Source organism: Alosa sapidissima, chromosome 22 (genome assembly GCF_018492685.1).
Source record: "Alosa sapidissima isolate fAloSap1 chromosome 22, fAloSap1.pri, whole genome shotgun sequence".
NCBI lineage: Eukaryota > Metazoa > Chordata > Actinopteri > Clupeiformes > Clupeidae > Alosa > Alosa sapidissima.
In genome coordinates, this window is record NC_055978.1 from 30,922,008 (window position 1) to 30,944,507 (window position 22,500).

At 45.9% G+C, this 22,500-nt stretch overlaps 3 protein-coding genes across 15 annotated transcripts in view; 1 reads left to right on the plus strand and 2 right to left on the minus strand.

Annotated features, from left to right (window-relative positions):
- dnajc2 (DnaJ (Hsp40) homolog, subfamily C, member 2) overlaps window positions 1-4,274 on the plus strand; it is a 22,770-nt gene extending 18,496 nt beyond the window's left edge. For both annotated transcript variants that reach the window (XM_042079219.1, XM_042079220.1), the window contains 3 exons: window positions 1,047-1,157; window positions 1,874-2,028; window positions 4,056-4,274. In XM_042079219.1, coding sequence (XP_041935153.1) covers window positions 1,047-1,157; window positions 1,874-2,028; window positions 4,056-4,124 — 335 coding nt within the window. In that variant the 3' untranslated portion in view covers window positions 4,125-4,274. The remainder of the gene's footprint in view (window positions 1-1,046; window positions 1,158-1,873; window positions 2,029-4,055) is intronic.
- The window catches only part of pmpcb (peptidase, mitochondrial processing subunit beta), a 17,623-nt gene extending 1,007 nt beyond the window's left edge, over window positions 1-16,616 (minus strand). The window contains exons 1-14 of one of the 3 annotated variants that reach the window (XM_042079223.1): window positions 16,516-16,616; window positions 15,972-16,109; window positions 15,290-15,376; window positions 14,894-15,023; window positions 12,566-12,764; window positions 11,975-12,054; window positions 10,602-10,711; window positions 9,476-9,619; window positions 9,207-9,367; window positions 5,947-6,032; window positions 4,833-4,921; window positions 4,551-4,626; window positions 4,372-4,442; window positions 1,022-1,040 (exon numbers count right to left, since the gene is read on the minus strand). In XM_042079223.1, the coding sequence (XP_041935157.1) occupies window positions 4,378-4,442; window positions 4,551-4,626; window positions 4,833-4,921; window positions 5,947-6,032; window positions 9,207-9,367; window positions 9,476-9,619; window positions 10,602-10,711; window positions 11,975-12,054; window positions 12,566-12,764; window positions 14,894-15,023; window positions 15,290-15,376; window positions 15,972-16,109; window positions 16,516-16,599 (1,449 nt within the window). In that variant the 5' untranslated portion in view covers window positions 16,600-16,616 and the 3' untranslated portion in view covers window positions 1,022-1,040; window positions 4,372-4,377. Of the gene's footprint in view, window positions 1-1,021; window positions 1,041-4,204; window positions 4,443-4,550; window positions 4,627-4,832; window positions 4,922-5,946; window positions 6,033-9,206; window positions 9,368-9,475; window positions 9,620-10,601; window positions 10,712-11,974; window positions 12,055-12,565; window positions 12,765-14,893; window positions 15,024-15,289; window positions 15,377-15,971; window positions 16,110-16,515 lie in introns of those variants that run through there. The other 2 variants (XM_042079222.1, XM_042079221.1) reach the window with 2 other exon arrangements.
- Window positions 16,617-20,349: 3,733 nt separating this feature from the next.
- The window catches only part of LOC121697636 (proline-rich protein 5-like), a 43,626-nt gene continuing 41,475 nt past the window's right edge, over window positions 20,350-22,500 (minus strand). For 8 of the 10 annotated variants that reach the window (XM_042079232.1, XM_042079227.1, XM_042079226.1 and 5 more), the window contains one exon: window positions 20,350-22,500. This exon is cut by the window's right edge and continues 510 nt beyond it. In XM_042079232.1, coding sequence (XP_041935166.1) covers window positions 22,481-22,500 — 20 coding nt within the window. In that variant the 3' untranslated portion in view covers window positions 20,350-22,480. The other 2 variants (XM_042079229.1, XM_042079228.1) reach the window with 2 other exon arrangements.

Below are 22,500 nucleotides of genomic sequence, written 5' to 3' on the forward strand. Positions count from 1 at the left end.
GGTACATGCCATGGTGTGTGTGTGTGACATGTGTTGGGTACATGCCGGTGTGTGCGTGTGTGTGTGTGTGGGACCCGTGTTGGGTACATGCCGGTGTGTGCGTGTGTGTGTGTGTGTGGGACCCGTGTTGGGTACATGCCTTTGTGTGTGTGAGACACGTGTTGGGTACATGCCGTTGTGTGTGCTGTGTGCGTGTGTGTGACACGTGTTGGGTACATGCCGTTGTGTGCGTGTGTGTGTGTGAGACATGTGTTGGGTACATGCCGTGGTGTATATGTGCATGCGTGCGTGTGTGAGATACACGTGTTGGGTACATGCCGTTGTGTGTGCTGTGTGCGTGTGTGAGACATGTGTTGGGTACATGCCGTTGTGTGTGCTGTGTGTGTGACACGTGTTGGGTACATGCCGTTGTGTGCGTGAGACATGTGTTGGGTACATGCCGTGGTGTATATGTGCATGCGTGCGTGTGTGTGAGACACGTGTTGGGTACATGCCGTTGTGTGTGGTGTGTGTGAGACACGTGTTGGGTACATGCCGTTGTGTGCGTGTGTGTGTGAGACGCGTGTTGGGTACATGCCGTTGTGTGTGGTGTGTGTGAGACACGTGTTGGGTACATGCCGTTGTGTGCGTGTGTGAGACGCGTGTTGGGTACATGCCGTGGTGTATATGTGCATGCGTGCGTGTGTGTGAGACACGTGTTGGGTACATGCCGTGGTGTGTGTGTGAGACACGTGTTGGGTACATGCTGTTGTGTGCGTGTGTGTGTGAGACACGTGTTGGGTACATGCTGTGGTGTATATGTGCGTGCGTGTGTGTGTGTGACACGTGTTGGGTACATGCCGTTGTGTGTGTGTGTGTGTGTGTGTGTGTGTGTGTGTGTGTGTGTGTGACGCCCTGTTGTGTGCTGCCCCCAGACCCGCACTAGAAGGAGGATATCAATAAGAAGGCTTGTGTGTGTGTGTGTGTGTGTGTGTGTGTGTGTGTGTGTGTGTGTGTGTGTGTGTGTGTGTGTGTGTGTGTGTGTGTGTGTGTGTGTGTGTGTGCAGACCCGCACCAGAAGGAGGAGATCAATAAGAAGGCCTTCGAGAAGTTCAGGAAAGAACACGCGGCCGTAGCCCCAACAGTGGACAATGCAGTGCCCTCTGAGAGATTCGACAGTGAGTTTTACACACACACACACACACACACACACACTCAATCCCCGTCAATAGTCAGAGATTTGGCACTCTCACACACGCACTCCCACTCACACTCTCACACACACGCACTCCCACTCACACACACACGCACTCCCACTCACACACACGCACTCCCACTCACACACACACTCACACTCTCACACACACGCACTCCCACTCACACACACACACGCACTCCCACACACACACACACACGCACTCCCACACACACACACGCACTCCCACTCACACACACACACGCACTCCCACACACACACACGCACTCCCACTCACACACACACTCACACACACGCACTCCCACTCACACACACACTCACACACACGCACTCACACACACACTCACACACACGCACTCCCACTCACACACACGCACTCCCACTCACTCACACACTCACACACACGCACTCCCACTCACACACACACGCACTCCCACTCACACACACACACACTCACACACCTCCGTTAGTGAACACCACCGTGTCTTTGGACTTATCTCTCCTTTCTCTCTCTCCCTCCATCTCTCCCTCTGTATCTCTCCTTCTATCCCCCTCTCTCTCCCTCCATCTCTCCCTCTGTATCTCTCCTTCTATCCCCCTCTCTCTCCCTCCATCCCTCTTTCCCTCCCTCTGTCCTTCCATCCCTCCATCTCTCTCCATCCCTCCATCTCTCTCCAGCCCCAGACTCCAGTGGGACTCCCTGGACCACAGAGGAGCAGAAGCTTCTGGAACAGGCTCTGAAGACCTTCCCCGTCAGCACGCCCGAGCGCTGGGAGAAGATCGCCGCCGCCGTGCCCGGACGCAACAAGAAGGACTGCATGAGGAGATACAAGGTGTGTGTGTGTGACCCTTTGGCAAAAGTTCTTTGCTTCTATTACTGTCTGTGCTGGAAGTTGGTTTTGCGAACATATTCTAAAAACTGCAGCCAGTACCGAAGCCATGACGACGTAGCGTTGTCAAGGTAGCAAAAACCAGTGCTGACGTGAAATGGCAGCTAAACACGTTTAAACGGCTATAGCCTCCAAATCATTTATGAGGTAGAAATGATTATAGGATGCAGGGGAGTATTGTTGCGCTCAGATGATCTACAGCCACGGTTGTTAAACTGGGGTACGCGTACCCCCAGGGGTACGTGGACTGATTTCAGGGGGTACGCGAAAAAAGATCTAAGTCATATGCCTTTTCAAACGTTTTCTCTATCCCACGTTGGTAACTTAACTTCCGCATTTGCACTGCGCATTAAAAACGTATTTTCTCTGCATTAACAAAATATTCAAGAGTGGAGACAGAGAGGGTAAAACAGCGTTTCTCAAACTGTGGGTCGCGGAGACATGCCAGGTGGGGCGCGAACTGACGTGAAAAACAGGAGTTTTATTTATTTTTTTTATCTGTAGCCTAGGCCCAGGTAGCACCCGATGCGCAATGGACGCACTGTGTTATTCATAGGGAAACGCTCGTGTCAAGGCAGCTTAGTTAGTCCCGACCTGAATGAGCTTTTGAACGAGGTTGTGAGAGTGGTGAATTTCATCAAGACCCGGCCCTTAAAAGCGCGTCTACTCCGCACTTTGAGAGGAGATGGGAGCTGACCAAAAGGCTGTACTGTTTTACAGCGAGGCAAGGTGGCTCTCCCGAGGTAAAGTGCTGTCGCGTGTTTGAGCTCTTGGAGGAAGAGCGCATGTTTGAATCTGCAAGCACGTTCACTAATGAACATTTCTTGACGAAGCTGGCCTATCTTATTGAGCTTTCCAAATATATCGCTGAGTTAAATCTCCAGTTACAAGGCAAAGACAGGCACCTAGCAGATAAGATCACTGCATTCAACAAGACGATTGTGTGTGAGATTAGGTGCAGATCTATTTAAAATCATTATATTCAGCACATTTGTAGGCCTATCATATGTTGACTATTGATGAGATTTGTATCATATGTTTATTATCCTATTCACTATTCTCGACAAAATTGATAAAAAGAAATATTAATAAAACTTGTTAACAATTGGTGGTGTTGGGGGTACTCCGGAAGATCATAATGTCTCAGGGGGTACATGCCTGTTAAAAGTTTGGGAACCACTGATCTACAGTTTAGCCAGGTGCGTTTAAACCAAGAGTTGAAGAGAGAGAGGAGTAGTTCGCACACTGAAAGACTGTGACGCTGTGAGCATTGAGAATAGCCGGACGGCTGAAACGTCTGCTCTTGCTCCCAACATTAAATGAAAAACTCCCTTCTGTAGACTTTGTTGAAGTCGAGGTAGAAATGATGCCACATCTACACGCAAATGCTATCAAAGCCTTTTGGAAAGTTTGTTTAGATCCAGTGAAACTGCCGTCATGGAAACAGAACATCACACTTCAGTACGCCAACTTTAGAATGTTGAGGTTAGTTGGACATTGACCTTTCTGACCTTTCTCCTCTCCCTCTGTTTTCTCTCCTTTCTCTTCTCTTCTCTCTCCCTCTCTCCCTCTCCTCTTCTTCTATCCCCCTCTCTCTCTCTCTCTCTCCTCTTCTTCTATCCCCCTCCCTCTCTCTCCCTCTCTCCACTCTTCTTCTATCCCCCTCTCTCTCTCTCCCTCTCTCCACTCTTCTTCTATCCCCCTCTCTCTCTCTCTCTCTCTCTCTCTCTCCCTCTCCTCTTCTTCTATCCCCCTCTCTCTCTCTCTCTCTCTCCCTCTCCTCTTCTTCTATCCCTCTCTCTCTCCCTCTCCTCTTCTTCTATCCCCCTCTCTCCCTCTCCTCTTCTTCTATCCCCCTCTCTCCCTCTCCTCTTCTTCTATCCCCCTCTCCCTCTCTCTCTCTCCCTCTCTACCCTTCTTCTATCCCCCTCTCTCTCTCTCCCTCTCCTCTTCTTCTATCCCCCTCTCAGGAGCTGGTGGAGATGGTGAAGGCTAAGAAGGCCGCCCAGGAGCAGGCGTCTGGAAAGACTAAAAAATGAAACGCTGGGGGGGGAAAGAGAACACACACACACACACACACACACGTGCAGTGCAACACATCACACACACCCAGCCTCTGTTCTTTTAACATTATTGTGTTGGTCTTTATTTTATAATAAAATTTAAAGGAAATCTACAGGAAACATAAATAGTGCTGTTGTCATTTAAACAGGTGGATATAAATGTTATTTATTGAAACAGACAGGACTGATGACCAGCGATGCCGTCCGGTGTGTGTGTGTGTATGCTCTCTCAAGTCCTGAGCCAGTACATGCCACTGCGGATGCGGTTGTAGTCGGGCAGCTGCTCGATTGGGCCTGCAACAAAACACACACACACACACACACACAGAGATCACTTAGATCATTTCCTCTAAAATGGGATATACCAAAGGGAGGAGAGGCTGAGTGTGAAGTGGAGCGTACCAACTGCAGCGATGGCGGGGGCCTTGTTGTAGATGTACTTGGTGCAAACCTCCTTAATGGTGTCTGCCGTAATGGCCTGTGGGGACAAGACATAAGGTCATCACCAGGGAAGAAAACAGGAAATGATGTCTCTGGACTCTGAACTGCTGCTCACAACACACACACGCTCGCAACACACACAGTCTGTCTTACATTTCTTAAAAGTTGAGTGTGTTACTCACGTCTATTCGGGCCTACAGCTGGTGTAGGAGGATTGTGTGTGTGTGTGTGAGAGAGACTCACGTCTATTCGGGCCTCCAGCTCGTGTAGGGGGATTCTGCGGTTGTAGCAGAGCATCTGTCTACCGATGTCCTCACAGATGGGGGTGGAGCCTGAAAAGGGAACACACACACACACACCTATTTAACCCAATTACTCCCTACACACCTATTTAACCCAATTACTCCCTACACGCCTATTGGTGTGTCAGTAAAAGGGGATGTGCACTCTAATGTCTGAGTATTCAGCACGTGTTCATTTCACTGAGCGTGCTAACTAATGACCAAACTAGTATACTGAGCGTGCTAACTAATGACCAAACTAGTATACTGAGCGTGTGTGTCAAACAGTCAGGGCGCTATCACTCTGGCCTCCTCGGCAGCAGCCATGAGTGAGGTTCTGCCACGCTGGGCTATGGTGGTGGTGGTGAGTGAGGTTCTGCCACGCTGGGCTATAGTGGTGGTGGTGGTGAGTGAGGTTCTGCCACGCTGGGCTATAGTGGTGGTGGTGGTGAGTGAGGTTCTGCCACGCTGGGCTATAGTGGTGGTGGTGAGTGAGGTTCTGCCACGCTGGGCTATAGTGGTGGTGGTGGTGAGTGAGGTTCTGCCACGCTGGGCTATAGTGGTGGTGGTTCTCATTTCGGGTGCCTAGAGAAGCTCTGGTTCATTCCTCCACTCACAGCTGCTGGGCTTCATAAGTATATATACTCTTTTGATCCCGTGAGGGAAATTTGGTCTCTGCATTTATCCCAATCTGTGAATTAGTGAAACACACACAGCACACAGTGAACACACAGTGAGGTGAAGCACAAACACATCCCAACGCAGTGAGCTGCCTGCTACAACGGCGGCGCTCGGGGAGCAGTGAGGGGTTAGGTGCCTTGCTCAAGGGCACTTGCAGCCGTGGCCCACTGGTCGGGGCTCGAACCGGCAACCCTCCGGTTACAAGTCCAGAGTGCTAACCAGTAGGCCACGGCTGCCCGGTGATGGTTAGTGAGGCCTTAGGTGCCTAGAAAAGCTCTACAGAAATATAATGTGTTGTGCTTATGTAAGGCAGTGAGGAAAACAACATGTGGCATAAACTGGGCATAAGCTACTCAGCGATGAGGAAAACAACACGTGAGGGTCATCGCTCTCACCGTCCAGGTGAAGCAGCATGTTGGTCTTCAGGAGGTTCTTGGCTCGGTCCACTTCAGTCTCACTCACAGCCGTGCACAGGAACATCCTGCACAGAAGCAGAACATCACTCAGATTATCCTGCACAGAACCAGAACACACGCAGAACATCACTCAGAGTCTCAGAAAAACAGTGTGTTAGGACAGGGGTCCCCAACCTTTTATGTACCATGGACCGGTTTGATTCCCTATTTTTTCACGGACCGGGGGGGTTCCATGTTCCGTGTTGTGCATGCATTACTTGAAAAGAACTAGCTCCAGTTATGTATGAACAGTGAAGGTAACGAACTCTTAAAAATGTAAAAAACGTGAACTGCATTACGAATATAATCAGTGGGAGCCCTGTGCTTGTTTCCCTGCAACAAGAAGGTTCCATCTGGGGGTGATGGAAGACAGTGACACCCTCAGTGTGTTTGAAATGTCCAGTCGATTGCGCAATTTGGTCTTAGTTGCAGTCATTGCCGAAAACCCGGCCTCGCATAGATACGTGGTGGGAAACGTTTTCAGCGCTTTTACGGCTATCTCGGGATATTCTGCTTTGGTTTTCATCCAAAAACCCGCCAGAGAGGTTTCTTCATAGCCTACACACTCTTAAGACCACCGTCATTTGCAATTTCGATCAATTGCTCTTCCTCCTGCGCTGACATGTTAGGACTATTTGGGATATTGACAAATGGGTTGCGGACCCACTCATTGGTTTGCCGTGGATCTTTGGAGGATGGGAAGTAACGCTCAAACTCATTTGAAAGCGCAACAAGGTGATCGCGCACCAGCTGCGAGAGAAAGGGCCTTGCCTCAGTCTCTCCCAAAACCCCCACTACTGTTTGGAACATATCAAATACACCCCGGTCCACTCGTCGTACCCACAAATCGAGCTTGGCTTTAAATGCAGCGACTTTATCTGCCAGTTTAAAGACAGTCGTCATTCTCCCCTGGAGTGACAGGTTGAGGTCATTAAGCAACCCGAATATGTCACACAGGTACGCGAGTTTTGACACCCAGCCCTCATCACTAAAATGTGCAGCTAACAGTGACTTTTTTTCTGTAAGAAATCTCTGCAGCGGCTCTCGCAACACAAACACTCTGGCCAGTGACCTGCAACCAACCAACTTGGATAGCGTACCACGGTGACCCAGTCAAAGTCAAAGTCAAAGTCAGCTTTATTGTCAATTTCTTCACATGTTCCAGACATACAAAGAGATCGAAATTACGTTTCTCACTATCCCACGGTGAAGACAAGACATATTTTACCAATTTAAGTCCACAGACAAACATAACATTCAAGTAAACAAAAAAGTAAGTAAATAAGAGGGCACATATAATAATGAAAAAAATAAGAGCAGCAAAATTTGGTTGAAAATTGTGCATAGACAGTCAATAAAATACTAGTGCAAAGTCAGGCCAATAAAAGGCTTGGGTAGTTCTGTTTGACCTAAGAAAGAAAGTGACATAGTGGTGCAAGTTATGTAAGAGCAGCAGAAGTGTTGTGTTTTCAGGACAACAACAAGTTGTAAAGTGTACAAGTGTGCAAGTGTGCAAGTGGAGTAGTGCACGCGGCCATTGTGGGTCCAATGTCCAGGATGTTATGTAGCTGAGGGTGGAGGGGGGAGAGGAGGGAGAGAGTTCAGCATCCTTACAGCTTGGTGTATGAAGCTGTTGGTGAGTCTGGTAGTACGGGAGCGCAGGCTTCTGTACCTCTTCCCAGAGGGCAGTAGATCGAACAGATTGTGAGCGGGGTGACTTGCATCACTCACAATTTTGGTCGCCTTGCGGGTGAGGTGGGTGGTGTAAATGTCTTTCAGGGAGGGGAGTGAGGCACCAATAATCCTTCCAGCTGTGTTCACTATGCGCTGCAGGGCTTTCCTGTTGTATTCAGTGCAGCTTCCGCCCCACACAGCGATACAGCTGGAGAGGATGCTCTCAATGGTGCCTCGGTAGAATGTGGTCATGATGGCTGGTGGAGCACTTGCTCGCCTGAGTTTCCGCAGGAAGTACAGGCGGCGCTGAGCTCTCTTTGCCAGTGATGCAGTGTTGGTGGTCCAGGAGAGGTCTTCGCTGATGTGCACCCCCAGGAATTTGGTGCTGCTTGCTCTCTCCATCACAGCACCGTCGATGGTCAGTGGCAGGTGTTGGGTGTGACCTCTCCGGAAGTCAACAACAATCTCTTTGGTCTTGCTGACGTTCAGCAGGAGGTTGTTGTCCCTGCACCACGTGGTCAGATGGTCGACCTCCAACCTGTATTGAGTCTCGTCGCCCTTGGTGATGAGACCCACCAGAGTTGTGTCGTCAGCAAATTTCACTATGTGATTGTTGCTGTAGGTTGCAGTGCAGTCATGCGTCAGCAGGGTGAAGAGCAGCGGACTGAGCACGCAGCCTTGGGGGGCCCCTGTGCTCAGTGTGATGCTGCTTGAGGTATTGTTGCCAACACGTACTACTTGGGGCCTCTGACAGAGGAAGTCCAGTAGCCAGTTGCAGAGGTAGGTACTGAGTCCCAGTTTGTCAAGTTTGCAGATGAGTTGTGTCTCTAACAACTGTGCCTCAATATCCTCTGACATATCATCAATTCGCCTATGGACAGTGCTTGCAGAAAGCGGTACCTGAGCTATTTTTTTAGCTGCAGCCTCCCCAAGGAGTTCATTGCACATGCCTTTACCAGCAGGCAGAATTAACTCTTCCCCAATAGTAAAGGGCTTCTTAGATTTAGCAATCCGACTAGCCACTATGAGGCTTTTAGCGCAGCCACGTTCACCGATGTGGTTGCTTTACGCACTAGTTTTTTGTCCTTCTTGCTCGCGTTTCTTACGCTCAAAGAACTCAAGGGGTTTGTCTTTAAGTGTAGGATGCTTGGACTCTAGATGTCGAATTAGCTTTGATGGTTTCATTGCTTCGTTTGACAACTTATCGCCAAATACCACACATAAAGGACTTGATGCATGCGAGTCACTGGTTTCTGCGAAACCATATTTTAAATATGACTCATCATATTTCGTATTGAATGACCCCTTCTTTTTCTTTGAGGTATCTGGCTCACCATCGTCAGTGGGTATTATTGCGAATGTGACATTATTGCGAATTAAATTGAGTTTATTTAGTTTGCATGCATTTTTTTTTAAACTCTTGTCGTAGGCTACGGCCCTTTTAGGAATGTCCCACGGCCCGGTGGTTGGAGACCGCTGTGTTAGGAGGCAGGTGTGTGTGTGTGTGTGTGTGCGCACACACTCACCACTCCTGCTGTGTGTAGTGCATCATCTCGTTGACGGTGCCTGGCTCACACACCATGTATAGCCCCCAGAGGCCGGTGTCGGTATAGCAGGTGTTGAAGGACTGGAAGCTGTGACAGAGGTTCCCCTGGCAGGCCATCTGGGCCAGCTTACTGGACAGGTTCTGATGGAGGGAGAGAGGAGAGAGTTGGACATGATATGAGGGCAGGTATTGAAGGAACAGGTGTGTGTGTGTGTGTGTGTATATGGTGTGTGTGAGTGTGTTTCGTACCACGCCCCCTCCAAACGAGCGGTCCCAGTTCCCAATGAGTGTGTTGGCCACCATGAGGGGGATGGTGTCAGGGTGCGACCAGCCCACCGCTTCCACGGCCACCGCTATGTGAGCCAGAGGCATCTTATCGTCCCGCACACGGATCTGACAAGATAGTTAGCGTTACCGTGCAGCACACGCACACGCTCACGCACGCACGCACGCACGCACACCACACACACCTTTGATTTGCATTACATTATAGACAGGGTCATTAGGCGTGTTCGACTTGAGGCAGATCTGACTTGGTCTGGCTTTCTACGTAAACGTGATCTTCAGAGGCTAGCCGGGAGGAGCTACAACAGAGGGCAGCTCATCCCGGACAGAAAGGCTACAGTCTGCCTGACGAGACTAGCAGGAGACATCGCGGGAGATATCGCGGAATTTTGTTTGCAATAAACACAGCAGAACTTTCATTCTTACTCATTAAAATGAGCATGATGACTGACAAAAATAAATTCTTATGATGTAAGTTAAATAAACCACTGTTGTCATACAGTTTACAGGCCTGCGTTGTAGCACATACATTCAATGTCAAGTGTTTTCCCTATATGTGTGTCTATCTATTTAGCCAACAGCAGAAAATAACAGAATATCCAAACATTTTCAGTAGGCTAGCCTACCATTGTTGCAGAAATCACGTATAAGAAGGTATCCCTTCGATTTCTGTTTATTTTCGCATATTCCAACATAAGGAAGCACCATGAGACTCCCGTCAAAATCGTCATGAGGAGATTCCTCCCAAATGGCCCAATCACGTCTTTGAACTGACGTCATGAGGGCGTGTTTTAGCTCGTGCAGCTCGTGGAAGGCAACTGCAAGATCTGTCTGCAGGCTAAGACTCCCGCGATATTTTAAGGTCATGTGACATGGTGTCACGGTGGTAAGTCCCTCCCCGGCTGACAGAAGTCGAACAGAATTTCTAACCAGCAAGCATTGCGTCCATCCCAGTATGCATTGTGTTCAACCCAGCATGCATCACATCAAGTCAGATCTGCACAGATCTGCCTCAAGTCGAACACGCCTATTGAACTACCAGGAAGTGTATCTTTAAAGCTGTTGCTTGTACTTCCTGCTTCCTGCTTACCTCACTTCCTGTGAATCTGCACAGGGGAAGAGCTGGAGCTTCTCTCTCCGCTGCGACCAGCTTCCCAAAGTGGAACTTGGCCAGGTCAATCAGCTCGTTATGACTCACACCTGGGGAACAGGTCAATCAGCTCGTTATGACTCACACCTGGGGAACAGGTCAATCAGCTCGTTATGACTCACACCTGGGGAACAGGTCAATCAGCTCGTTATGACTCACACCTGGGGAACAGGTCAATCAGCTCGTTATGACTCACACCTGGGGAACAGGTCAATCAGCACATCTGAAGAGTATCTGCGTGAGCTCCGTAAGATTCATTAGAATGTGGAACTGTATGACCGTAAAGCACAGACCTCTGTGTGTGTGTGTGTGTTCTCAAGACTGACTTCCTGCTGCAGCCAGGACTGTGTGACCTCTAGACACTGACCTTCAGTGTGTGTGTGAGTGAGTTAACAAGACTGACCCCCAGAGTGTGTGTGTGAGTGAGTGAGTTAAAGTTTTTCTCAGTCGCTTTGGTGCTTTTCTCACATCACTATTAACATTTGCACAGAAGTTAGTGCAATTCTCAAAACAATTAGTGCAAACTGCAAAACCTAGTGGATGACCTGCAAAAGCACGTCACTTGCTCAAAATGGATAGTCCATTCCTCAAAAGCAGGTATTCATGTCAATGAAACTGTCAGTGTCATCAAAATGAGAAGTCTTGACACCATCGTTTATGAACAAGGTAGTCAAAAGGCTTTGTCATGTTTTCCTTATGACAGTTCTCTCAGTGTTTTCCAATGCAAAAAAAAGGTCAGAACTCGGTGACACTACCTGAACATGCTCAAGACAGCACTATACACTACTTGTACAGCCATTTGAAAACTACAGTAAAGTTACACATTGCTGTAGTTAGGTGAGTAAGTGAGTACAAGACACTGAATACGTAAATTTTTACTGTATGCCCTTTCTGCAATTCTACAGCACTGTGACAGAATTTGATAACTAGTTCAACAATTTTGTATGTAATGACTCAAGCAATGAAATGAAGACTATTAGTTTTATTGGGAACGACTATTCAGCATTCATAAGTATAGTTCATTTTGACTGACATGACATAAGCTAATGATAATGTTAAAAAACAGCAGAGAATTGTATGAAAGCAACTGATACATGTCCAAAAGTATTTGCAATTTGTTCAGAGGAAGGAGAAATTGCTACTATGATGTGCACAAATGACTAAATGTTGTGGAGGTTGAACTAATAGTTATGAGAATTTTCATTCTGATCTGAAAAAAGCGACTGAGAAAAACTGTAATAAGACTGACCTCCAGAGAGTGTGTGTGTTAACAAGACTGACCTCCACAGAGTGTGTGTGTTAACAAGACTGACCTCCTGCTGCGGCCAGGACTATGCGCGGTCCCTTGTAGTGGGAGGTGATGTACCCCACCAGGTCCCCCCGGTTTATGGTCCTGTGGAAGGACAACAACAACAACAACAACAACAACAACAACACAAATGTAGTCATGTAGTAGAGTGTATAGCATCATATAGCATACAATGATACTGCGCTGTATGGTATTGTATAGCATAACAGTATAGCTTAGCGTATAGTATAGTAGGCTCATAGTATACTGGAGTATAGTATAGAATAGTATAGTATACTGGAGTATAGTAAGCCCATAGTATACTAGAGTATAGTATAGTAGGCCCACATTATACTAGAGTATAGTATAGTATAGTAGGCCCATAGTATACTGGAGTGTAGTATAGTAGGCCCACAGTATACTATAGTAGAGTATAGTGGGCCCATAGTATAGTAGAGTATAGTATAGTAGGCCCATAGTATACTGGAGTATAGTATAGTAGGCCCATAATATAATAGAGTATAGCATAGAATAGTATAGTAGGCCCATAGTATACTGGAGTATAGTATAGTAGGCCCACAGTATACTAGAGTAGAGTACTATAATGCAGTCTTACTTGATGTTCTCTGTGGGTCCCAGGATGGTCCTCCCGAGCGCTGTCTCCTGATAGGCCGTAGCATGCAGGTAGTCAAAAACTACTTCCTGTAGGTTGGTCTCCACTTCCTGCATCTCCCGCAGGATCACACCCCTCTCCCGCTCAATCTCCGCCTCCCCTAGCGTGCTGTTCTGGATGATGTCAGCAAGGATCTCCACCGCTGAAGAGAACAATAAGAAACAGGGGGTTTACACACGTCTCTCACACACAGGCACACACACCTCACCTCACAGGCACACACACGCACGCACACCTCAAATTGAAAAAAGTTCAACTCCAAGCTGAAAAGCGCCCATGTTTTTATGAAAACAAAGTGCACCTCACGTAGAAGGGGCAAAGTGCATCCTTTCTGATCACCCCCTGCAGGCCAGATAGGCTAACTACTCTGACCCATGTCTGTCTGATCGCCCCCTGTAGGCCAGATAGGCTAACTACTTCATTCCCAGTGATTTATGCTAAGCTAGGCTTACGGTGTCAAATTGGGTTATTGCACACAGAGAAGATAATGGTATGCATGAACGGTATGGGTGCTTTTATCTAACTCTGGGGAAATGGCAAACATAACTGCCCAAAACAGTTGCATGTTCCATTAAAATATCTAATACCTTCATTTGAATAACATGAATGAACAAACAATCTGTTTTCACTGATAACACATACATATCTCTCTCTCACTCACTCACACACTCACAATTGCATTGTTCTTAGATATAAACATCCTTCTATGGAGCTAAATTTGTCTCAGTAATATTTGTATATGCGCAGAGGGGGATCCACAAATATTTCTTGATTTGCATGTGTGTTTTGATATCTACAAATAAAAAAAAATCATTAAATCAAGCTCACTCCTCTAACCACTGTGCTACCACATTTCTTATACATTACAAACTGACGGTTTTATGCGTTTACTAAACAAAGATTATGGAAATTAAACACCACTTTTCCATCAAAAAGCTTGTTGTAAAAGGCATAACTTATTAGATTTAAGAACTAGGTTCGCTAGCTCTGTGTGTTATGAGTCCCATAGAACAACACTGCTATCTACTGGATTAGAAAGTGTCAGCAGGCTACTTGTGGATCTGGGTGGCTTCTCTGCCGCAAAGTTTGTCTCAAAAATATGTACGTGCTGATCCACAAATGCGAAAGCGAAAACTGTGTGTGCTGGTGATCCACAAATGCAAAATTAGATTTCACAAAGGCAATTTTCAGTTTTACAAATGCCATTTAATTTACAAATACACATCTACAATTGTGAAAACCAATTTACAAGTTACAAATATGATTTTTTTATTTGTGGATATCAAAACACGAATGCAAGTCAAGAAATATTTGTGGATGTCGCCATCTACTGGATTGCGATTTCTGTGTGCCGGTGAATTAAAGTAGGCCTATTTACGTGTGATTTGTGTGACTCATGTGAAGAACGTCTCAAAAACATGTAGCTTTGGAAAGCGAAGAATGCGTGTGCTGGTGATCCACAAATGCAGAATCACATTTCACAAATTAAATTTTCGGTTTTACAAATGGCATTTTATTTACAAATGCACATCTATTTTTGTAAAAATCAATGTACGAGTTACAAATATGATTTTTTTATTTGTAGATATCAAAACACACATGCAAATCAAGAAATTTGTGGATCCCCCTCTGCGCATATACAAATATTATTGAGACAAATTTAGCTCCATATCCTTCACACTGTCACAATGCTGGTTGGAAAAAGTAAGTGAATCCCAAGTAGTATAAGTATAAGTATAAGTATATATACTCTTTTGATCCCGTGAGGGAAATTTGGTCTCTGCATTTATCCCAATCCGTGAATTAGTGAAACACACACAGCACTCAGTGAACACACAGTGAGGTGAAGCACACACTAATCCCGGCGCAGTGAGCTGCCTGCATCAACAGCGGCACTCGGGGAGCAGTGAGGGGTTAGGTGCCTTGCTCAAGGGCACTTCAGCCGTGCCTACTGGTCGGGGTTCGAACCGGCAACCCTCCGCTTACAAGTCCGAAGTGCTAACCAGTGGGCAACGGCTGCCCCGTCTAATGGCTTCAACAAATAAAGAGTTCGGTCAATGAAACAAGTTTGAATATTTAGAGCGATGTTAACATATTAAAACACTTAAAAAAGATGTGCATGTGTATTGTAAGCCAGGTGGCGATATTAACATATTAAAGCACCTAAATATGATGTGCATATTCTGATGTGCATGTGGGTTGTAAGGCAGGTGGCAATGTTAAAATATTCTGATGTGCATGTGTTTTGTAAGCCAGGTGGCTGGGCCTCACCCCTGGGCAGGTCTTTGGAGAAGGCCTTGGCGTAGTAGACTGTCTGCTCACGTGAGGTGTAGGCGTTCAGGTGAGCGCCCATGTTCTCAATCTCCAACTCCAGGTCCAGCTGAGAACGCTTCCTCGTGCCCTACACACAACACACCACCACGGCAACAAGGTTAAACACACAACACCACGGCAACAAGGTTCAACACACAACACCACGGCAACAAGGTTCAACACACAACACGCCACCACGGTTAAACACACAACACACCACCAAGGCAAGCATGGTTCACACACACACACACACGAAGAGTCAGCTGCTTCCTGACACCAATGTGAGCACCCCTACACATTGGATGTAAGCGTGTGTGTGTGTGTGTGTGTGCTGTCTGAGAGTACAACCCTCACCTTGAAGGCCATGTGTTCCAGGAAGTGTGCAGTTCCATTATTCCTGGCGTTCTCATAGCGACTGCCTGCATCGATCCACAGGCCCACCTGCACAGAGAGCAGACAGGTGGAGCTCAGGTGAGGACAGGTGAGGACAGGTGAGGGGTAACGCTTCATTTAGGAGCCAATCTGACCCCTTCTTCAAACAGCAACCAAACAGAGGCAGCTCTAAGAGCATCATGCCTTACTTCAACTGAGTTATCATAACGGCACCAACATATGAAACGCAAACACGACAGGTGTGAACAACATCACCTGCAGAGACCTCCCCACATCTACAGACGCTATAGGAGAGACGACTTTACAGAAGTCAGCAAAGCCTAGTCGTCTAGATGATTGTGTGCAAATTGTGCCCAACAAGGACATTTCACTCCATAATGGCTGAACATAGTGGCTGGTTATGAATACTTACATTAATAATTATGATCTAAATTTCTAAACCTACAGGACCTTCTCCTGGCGCTAATGGTCAAACCCGTAGTTGGTCTCACTTAATCTGACTCTCGCCAGATGAATTTCGTTTCGCCTAGCTCCGCCTAAATACATCTGGCGAGAGTCAGGTTAGGTCTCACTGCCTCTCCTTTCTAAACTCTGATCCGTTATTTGGGGTAGTGTTGCCTGGGCACAGGCCCCCGGTACTCACGGTGCAGGTCGGTAATCCGGAGTTCTCGGAGGCCACGCGTAGGCCGTTCTCCAGAGTGGTCACTTTGGTTTCGGGGACGTTCAAGGCGACATGACTCGCAGTTTGGGTGCTTCCGCTCCGTGTAATAGCAGCGTTATTCTGACAAGAACAGGGGTGTTAATCAACACAATACACAGACTCGTGTCTCACGATATACCAAAGTAACGTAGTTAGTAGGCTGATGTTGTCTAAGAGGGTTAACTTCAGATTAGAAGACGGCGGTGACCTGCCAAATAGCGGTGCATTGGCAGCGCAGTAAACCACCCAGTTCATATCATAATGTATCATAATATATATTATGTCTATCACACAAACGTTTCTAAAACACATTTACAAAATCGGATAGTAAGTGGTCCAGCAAGTCTTGTTGCATAAGAAATCGCTTGACATGCCATCACGCGCGTCAGGGTTTTAACAACATTTAAACTTCACAAGAGGCCAAACATCTTCAGGGTCTGTGGAAATGTCTATTATGTTGTACTTTCAACAAATGACTCTGTCTTACCCTTGTGAACGCTGCTGTTTTTAATAAATTCCTCTTTATGATATGCTTCCCCGCTGCCCCAATGCGCTGTAAGGACGCCGCCATATTGTTTTGGTACTGAACGTCACTGCGCATGCGCTTCATTAATACTAAAATGATGCAAGCGACACATGATGCAGCTGTTTCATGATGAGTAGTCATAGGCTACTAGAGCTACGGTGGTTCTGATTAAATGTTAAATATTATTCGTGATTGATAACAATTCAGGAATACAGTCAAACTAAGTGGTCAACCTCTGAACCACGTTAAGTGGGCCAAAGTAACTTTAAAAACATAAAGAGTGGACCTCTTCTATACGTTAGACCGGCACATCCGGGAACTTGACTCGTGACAAACGTTCCCGCCCGTTTCGGGGGGGAAACAAACAACCCCTCTCATTAACTCCAACGCAAATTAGGGTCAATAAACGTAATTCGTACAGAAATCGCAGGAGTAAATAATAACAAAAAATACCACAAATCAATATGACCACTCAATACATAACCACTTTGCCGGTCGTTGACCGTGAAAGATACCTACAAAAGCTTAATTCAATTAATATAAAAACATGTCCCTTCAGTCTCCCGAGTACGAAGTGGTGCAACAACCCCACTCAGTGACCAGAAGTGTCATACGGTCTTCTCTTCTTATGGCTTGTAGCCATAATTTTCTTCTGTCAGGATTTTTTTTGAGGACATGGTAGGCAAAAGAAACTCAGGGAGGGGTTCTTAGCTGTGTGGTTGGTACATGTCTACCGGTTCACTCTGGCTTGTTCTGAGGGAATGTTTTCCCCTCAAAAGGGGCATGGCGCAAACAACCTGCTCTGTGTGACGCGGGTCCGGTTGTAAGTATGGCTAGTTATAGGCTACTGCCATGTGGTCCACACCATGATGCCTACTCTAGCCCAGAGATGTGGTCCGCATCATGATGCCTACTCTAGCCCAGACATGTGGTCCGCACCATGATGCCTACTCTAGCCCAGACATGTGGTCCGCACCATGCCTGATGCCTACTCTAGCCCAGACATGGGTAGTATTTTAATTTGAAATACGAATTTAATTACTTTTTACAAATGTATGTAATGTAATTTATATTTTGCAGGATTGGAAAAACCAAATGTAGTTAGTCTGCTGTAAAGTTGACCTAAATTGGCATTTGTTCATAAAAATGCGAATTTCATTAGGCCTACACTTAAGAAAGCATGACATACAGTATACCCATTTTTCGCTTTTCTTGCAGTAGTATGCCTCATTGTTACCAATTTAAAAGTGTTAGATCCAACATTTCTCCTTTACGATCCCCTCTGGACATGTGACAACTGAGGGACTTTAGCACTCTTCTGCAAGGACAACATGGGGCGTAAAACCCATTTTATGTCACTGTGTAGACAACTTAAAAGCATTAGATCTCGGTTAGATCTGGGCTTTCGGCAGCTCTTAGTGGCAGCAGTGGATTACTTGTAATCGAAGGGTTGCCGGTTCGATCCCCGACCAGTAGGACAAATGTGGGCGGGGCAAGTGGTTGAGCACTGCTCTCCTATGCCCACATCCACGGCTGAAGTGCCCTTGAGCAAGCCACCTATACCCTCACTGCTCTCCCATGCCCACATCCACAGCTGAAGTGCCCTTGAGCAAGGCCCCTAACCCCTCACTGCTCTCGTATGCCCACATCCACGGCTGAAGTGCCCTTGAGCAAGGCCCCAAACCCCTCACTGCTCTCGTATGCCCACATCCACGGCTGAAGTGCCCTTGAGCAAGGCACCTAACCCCTCACTGCTCCCCGAGCGCCGCTGTAGGCAGCTCACTGCTCTGGTTAGTGTGTGCTTCACCTCACTGTGTGTTCACTGTGTGCTGAGTGTGTTTCACTAATTCACGGATTGGGATAAATGCAGAGACCAAATTTCCCTCACGGGATCAAAGGAGTATATATACTTATACTTATACTTATACTTATACTTATACACACACACACACACACACACACACACACACACACACCACTATACTTAGATCTGTCTTTTCTGTTTTATCATCCCCTTTGTAAATGTCTGGAAGTTGGAAAATAAAAAAAAAGTAACTAACTTCAGGAGCTTGAATTGTCAGGTGTGGCAAGTGCTAAAACAATAGATAGAACAAAGATACTGAGGGAGAACATTAGGACATGGACCCCATATGATGACCTTTGACCCCATGACCTTGAGTACCTAATAGCTGAAGTTCATTCTCACTACAAGACAGTTTTAAAAACACTTAATGGATTTGACATGAGGATTTATGTAACATCCGCCGAGGTGTCCTGATATGCAGAAATAACGGAGGAGATGGTGGTGAGTAGACCTCTCTGATGTGAAACAGCTGGATTTTTCTCCACCAAGTTAATTAATTCTGTATATTGGGACACATTACAGGATATTATTCTGTTTGTCCCCCATGTTGCCAGTCATGTGCGTAGGCAATAGGCATTCACTTAGCTCAATAAGGGAAACGCAGGAGCCGACCTGTTCAATTTGTTGTACTTTAATTGGTTACGGAAAATGATGATGGGTAGTCTGCTTTGTTACAGTTGATTCCACTGTTGCGAAGCCTGCTTGTTGTCAGTTCAGTCTTCATTAACATTGATATGGGATGGTGATTACATTTTTTTTATCAGATCTACTTCATAATCATAGGAGCCCCAATGTACAGAATGAATAGCCCACTACCAGCTAGTCATAGTATGTTTCTTGGTGATTTTTTAATAATATGCCTTGTAGTTTCTTTTAAAAGTTGGTATACCTTGATTATTGTGTTTTTAAATTACTAATTACATGTATTTTAATTAAAAGTCAGTATTTTGTATTTTATTTTTTTACATGTCATGAGCCAGTATTTGTAGTTTGTAACAAAATAGTGTTGATGTATCTGTGCCCACCTCTGATGTAGAATAACAAAACAAATTCTTAAATATAATAATCTATATAGAGCTAAGTAGAATAACAAAGCAAATTAATAAATATAATAATCTATAGTTAAATTTCGTTTTGGGGACTTTCAAGAAGTATTAACTCACCAGTTCACCTTGCAACTAATCAGTTCCCTTACAAAGTCAATTATATGTCTGTTAATTGATTAAGTGTGCCAATATGTTAATTGATTATGTGCCATATGTTAATTGATTAAGTGTGCCAATATATTGTAATTGATTAAGTGTGCCAATATATTAATTGATTAAGTATGTCAATATTGAACCTAATCAATTCTCTTACAAAGTCATGGTTTGGATATTTTACCGTCAACATTATTTTCAGTGTTGATATTTGATATCATTTATAATGATACTGTTGTTAAGTTTGGTTAATGTAGGCTTTTCAATTTTATTTGAAACAACTATTATTCTTAACTAATGTATAGAGAAGCCTAGAGAAGCTCTGGTTCATTCCTCCACTCACAGCTGCTGGGTTTCATAAGTATATATACTCTTTTGATCCTGTGAGGGAAATTTGGTCTCTGCATTTATCCCAATCTGTGAATTAGTGAAACACACACAGCACACAGTGAACACACAGTGAGGTGAAGCACAAACACATCCCAACGCAGTGAGCTGCCTGCTACAGCGGCGCTCGGGGAGCAGTGAGGGGTTAGGTGCCTTGCTCAAGGGCACTTCAGCCGTTCCTACTGGTCGGGGTTCAAACCGGCAACCCTCCGGTTACAAGTCCAGAGCGCTAACCAGTAGGCCACGGCTGCCCCAAATGTAGCGTTCATATAGGTCTACTGTCACTATGGACAAAATCATAAACATGACTAGTAATGATATGGAAATACACAAGGACACACAGTCTAAAGAGCCATTTGTTTAATTCTTATCCGTGTCAATACAAACACACAGTACAAATAGAACATGTTAGCATTGGCATACTCTACTGCTATCTTCCTGTGATTTGAAAATTAAGATTATTATAAACACAACCAGGATTAAAACACAACCATATTTCCCTTTTTACAAAAATTAACAAAATCTATAAAATCATAACCAAGGCTTTGAGATTAATTATAATCTGCCATGTTTGTCATATAACAGTCACTTCGTCATGGTGATTAGACATAGGCTGTATAATCTACAAAAAAAATCCTTCAAACAAATAAGACAGAATTAAATAGTACATTTGAGAGAAATGTTTTTAATTATGTTGTATTAAAGACTAGAGACAGTGATAGCATGACAGAAGAGTGACAGGTGTTCCCCTGTGATGGTGAAGTGGTTCAGCCCAATAGGCCTATAGGGGTTTTCCCCTGTGATGGTGAAGTGGTTCAGCCCAATAGGCCTATAGGGTTTTCTAGAATAGCCAACTGGAGACTATGGTATTACTTAGTCCTATGTGTTTTTGCAGTGTTTTTTGGTCCAAAGTCTTTATAGAACTGGACATTGTGGTCTTACAAGGTCTTCTAATGTTTCTGATGCACCCCAGGTAACATACCCATATATGGCTATGCATTCTATAGGCCAACAGCCATCCATTCTATAGAAGTAGAACCCCATCGCCATACAGCCATCACATTCTATAGAACCCCATCACCATACAGCCATCACGTTCTATAGAACCCCATCACCATACAGCCATCACATTCTGTAGAACCCCATCACCATACAGCCATATGGTTGTGGCCAAGTTCACCATGGAGGGATTGGAGCTATTTTATACAGTCTATGGTTTGGAGTGCGTTATAAGGCTGCACCAAAAGAGAGACTGCTCATGAAGAATCTCGTGCTCTGAAGTACTCACATCACATACACAAAGAGCAGGAAAAAAACATTTTAGGAAAATAGAAAGTTCTAGAAAAGAGAAGCACTAGAGGTGAGTGCTTCCCAGTAGAGAGCAAGCGTCTAGTGTTCAGCAGCAAGTGAAAGGAAGCCACCCTACGTCTGCTGCACCACACAGCAGGATGCTGTGCCGCACGCTAGCTGCTAACAGTTTGAGTTGCGTTATGTGAGAATGTCATGTCTGAGTGAAGCACTAAACAATAAGAATTAGCAGTTGAGGCTACAGCATACTAGAACCTAGTAGATAGCAGCTGTGGCCACACCATTTCTGAGTGTGGGGGTAACTGCCAGCAGCTGTGGTAGCTACAATATTTCTGAGTGTGGGGGTAACTGCCAGCAGCTAACTGTGGTAGCTACAATATTTCTGAGTGTGATGCTAAAGCCTAGCAGTTAGCAGCTGTGGCTACACCATATCTGAGTGCAGCACTAATGGGTAGCAGTGGCTACACCATCTCTGTGTGTGGCGTTAAAGGTAAGCAGTTAGCAGCTGTGGCTACATCGTCTCAGCGTGTGGTGCTAACAGCTATCAGCAAGCAGAGGCTACATCATCTCTGAGTGTGTCTCTAATAGCTAGTGGATAGCTGTGGCTACGTTATCTTTGGTCGGGTACTAAAGGCTAGCGGCTAGTGGTGGCTACACCATCTCTGAGTATGGCGCATACAGCTAGCGGTGGCTACACCATCTCTCAGTGTGGTGCTAACAGCTAGCAGCTAGCGGTGGCTACACCATCTCTGAGTGTGGTGCTAACAGCTAGCAGCTAGCGGTGGCTACACCATCTCTGAGTGTGGTGCTAACAGCTAGCAGCTAGCGGTGGCTACACCACGCTCTGAGTGTGGCGTTAATAGGTAGCAGCTAGCGGTGGGTACACCACGCTCTGAGTGTGGCGATAATAGGTAGCAGCTAGCGGTGGCTACACCACGCTCTGAGTGTGGCGTTAATAGCTAGCAGCTAGCTGTGGCTACACCACGCTCTGAGTGTGGCGTTAATAGGTAGCAGCTAGCGGTGGCTACACCACGCTCTGAGTGTGGCGATAATAGGTAGCAGCTAGCGGTGGCTACACCACGCTCTGAGTGTGGCGTTAATAGCTAGCAGCTAGCTGTGGCTACACCACGCTCTGAGTGTGGCGTTAATAGGTAGCAGCTAGCGGTGGCTACACCACGCTCTGGCGGC